Genomic DNA, 2,660 nt, shown 5'->3' with positions numbered 1-2,660 from the left:
GACCCACAGCCCCCCTTGGAGCAGCCACAGCCCCCCTTGGAGCACCCGCAGGACCCACAGCCCCCCTTGGAGCACCCACAGGACCCACAGCCCCCTTTGCTACAGCTGGAGCAGGAACAGGCCGGCACACAGCAGCACACGGGCTTGCAGCAGCACACGGGCTTGCAGCAGCAGCTGGAGCCACAGCCCCCGGAACAGCCACAGCAGGTCATGGTTCTGGAGATGGAGGTGGAGAGGTCAGAAGAGCAGGCAGAGAGGGAGGTGTGCAGGTGTGGAACTTCTGGACCCAGGGTCTTTATATACCTGCTCAGGTCAGGTGGACACAGGGCCACTTCCTAGTTCCTGTCTGTGCCAGAGGACCTGCCATTTCCTCCCGTGTTGTGCATTCTGGCAACTCTTTCACCACTGTGTTTTCCCCAAGGTATCTCATGTCTCTGTGGAATGCTGCTCCTCAGCCAACACCAGCGAGGTCCTGACAGAGGATCCCCCTTTCACTGAGGTGATTGGAGGCACAGAGAGAACACTGACTCAGGGACTCTGGCCTTGCCAGTTGACGTGAGTTCCAGGATCCCGGATCACCCCTCTCGGTGACATCTTTCAAAGCTACCTTTCCCATGTGGGAGGAGCTCAGGACACGAGGCCCTGGCCAGGGCCCCTTCCTGGAGGTCCTGGCACCTAGCTCTGCTGTCACGTCTGCAGGTTCCTGTCTGAGGTGATGGCCACGCCCAGTCTCTTCTTTCTGTGACAGACACGTTCTCTTCCTGCAGTGCCACCCAGCAGACGGTGCAGAGAAAGCTCAGCCTGTCCAGCGCCATCTGAATTTCAGGCCAACAGAGAATGCCTTTGCAGAATAAGCTGCTTTAAATCCTTTTTAAATTTTTATTTTTTGAATCATATTTTGCTTAGTTTTTTATTTTTCCAGTTTTATTTTTTCTGAGCGTGTGTTTGCCCTGCATAATGAGTACAGCCTCTGAGGAGCAGGCACTTGGCCTAGCCCATCTCAAATCTTCTCTCCCTTCTCCCCCACCCTCTGTCTCTTTCCCTCTTTTAATTCCTTTCTTGTTTTAAAAAGGTCTATCGCTGGGGAGATGGCTCAGTAGAATAAGCGCTTGCCTGGCATGCACAAGGGCCTGAGTTCAATCCCCAGTTCCGGGAAAAAAAAGGGTATCTCTTCCTTCTTCCTAGTGTCTAACTCCTATTTTGGTCTTTTTTTTTTTTTTCTTTCTTTCTTTTTTTTTTTTTTTTTTTTTTTTCTTTCTTTCTTTTTTTTTTTTTTTTTTTTTGGTGGAACCAGGGATTGAACTCAGGCCCTTGCGCTTGCCAGGGAAGTGCTTATTCCACTGAGCCATTTCCCTGGTCCCATCCACGTAGTACTGAAGCTTGTGCCTGATTGATTTCACTTGAACTCCTGGTCTCCAAGCGCACCCATTTTCCTACCTTTGTCCTTCTGTATAGCAGAGCAGTATTTGTATCAATTTCACATTTTCTTTGCCTAGTTATATCTTTGAGACAGGGTCTCACTATGCAGTTCAGGCTGGTCTGTGTTCCCTTTTGCATTTTTTTTTTTTTTTTTTTTTTTCGGAACTGGGAATTGAAATCAGGTCCTTGCACTTGCCAGGCAAGCACTTATTCTACTGAGCTATCTCCCCAGCCCTATGTGCTCCCTTTTGTAGCCACCAGGCTTATCTCGAACTCACAGAGACCCTCCTCAACCTTCCAAGTGCTAGGATTAGGGGCTACACAGTGGGTGCCCACATCTGGAATGCACACACCAGGGCATGTGAGACCGGGGATCGAACTCTTGTCCTTGTGCTTGCCAGGTAGGTGCATATGCCTCTAAGCTATCTGTCTGGCCCCTGTCTATTTATCTCTTGATGGATACATAGGCTGTTTCCAAGATTTAGCCATTATGAATTGTGCTACCTTAAATGTGGGTAGGCATGGATTGCTACAATTTTATGGCTTTAGCCCTTTTGTGAAGATACTTAGAAGGGAAAGTCGGGGCCAGGGAGATAGCTCAGTAGAATAAGTGCTTGCCTGGCAAGCGCAAGGGCCTGAGTTCAATCCCTGGTTCTGCACCCCCACAAAAAAAAAAAAAAAGAAGAAGAGGAAGGGAAAGTCAAACTTACCTTATGATCAAAGACCTAACAAAAAAATTTAAAACAAAAATAAACCACTGAAAAAATAAATAAATAAAAATAAACCACTGGAAAATAAAATCAATAAAGCTCTTGAAGACACAGACATAGGCAAGGACTTTCTGAAAAGAACCTGAATGGCACAAGAAATAGTACCAATGATCAACAGAAGAGATCATAATAAATTTACCAAATAGCTTAGTGGATTAAAGCGCCTGCTTAGGCAGACACAGGGGCCGGAGGTCCCATCCCTGGTCTTGCCATGCGTGCCCCACCCCGAGGCCCTCTGAGACTGCAATTGAGACTGGGTGCGGTAGCACATGCCTGTAATCTCAACTCCTGGGAGGCCGTTAACAGGTGGATCACAATGAGTCTGATCTAGTCGTGAGACCCTAAACACCCTGTAGATCCTTCCCTAGAATACAGAAGAAAGGAAGAAGAAGAAGAAGAAGAAGAAGAAGAAGAAGAAGAAGAAGAAGAAGAAGAAGAAGAAGAAGAAGAAGAAAAAGAAGAAGAAGAAGA

The 2,660-nt window shown here is 47.6% G+C and overlaps 1 protein-coding gene across 1 annotated transcript in view; it reads left to right on the top strand.

Moving 5' to 3' along the window:
- The window catches only part of LOC101580164 (keratin-associated protein 5-4-like), a 94,115-nt gene that overhangs the window by 55,478 nt on the left and 35,977 nt on the right, over positions 1 to 2,660 (top strand). Inside the window, exon 3 of the mRNA XM_023710587.1 lies at positions 10 to 236. Within this exon, the coding sequence (XP_023566355.1) occupies positions 10 to 236 (227 nt within the window). The remainder of the gene's footprint in view (positions 1 to 9; positions 237 to 2,660) is intronic.

The sequence above is a fragment of the Octodon degus genome, unplaced genomic scaffold (assembly GCF_000260255.1).
Source record: "Octodon degus isolate 3935 unplaced genomic scaffold, OctDeg1.0 scaffold00018, whole genome shotgun sequence".
NCBI classification, from domain to species: domain Eukaryota; kingdom Metazoa; phylum Chordata; class Mammalia; order Rodentia; family Octodontidae; genus Octodon; species Octodon degus.
The sequence above is the reverse complement of the archived record's forward strand: the minus strand, read 5'-3'. Positions and strand labels throughout refer to the sequence as shown.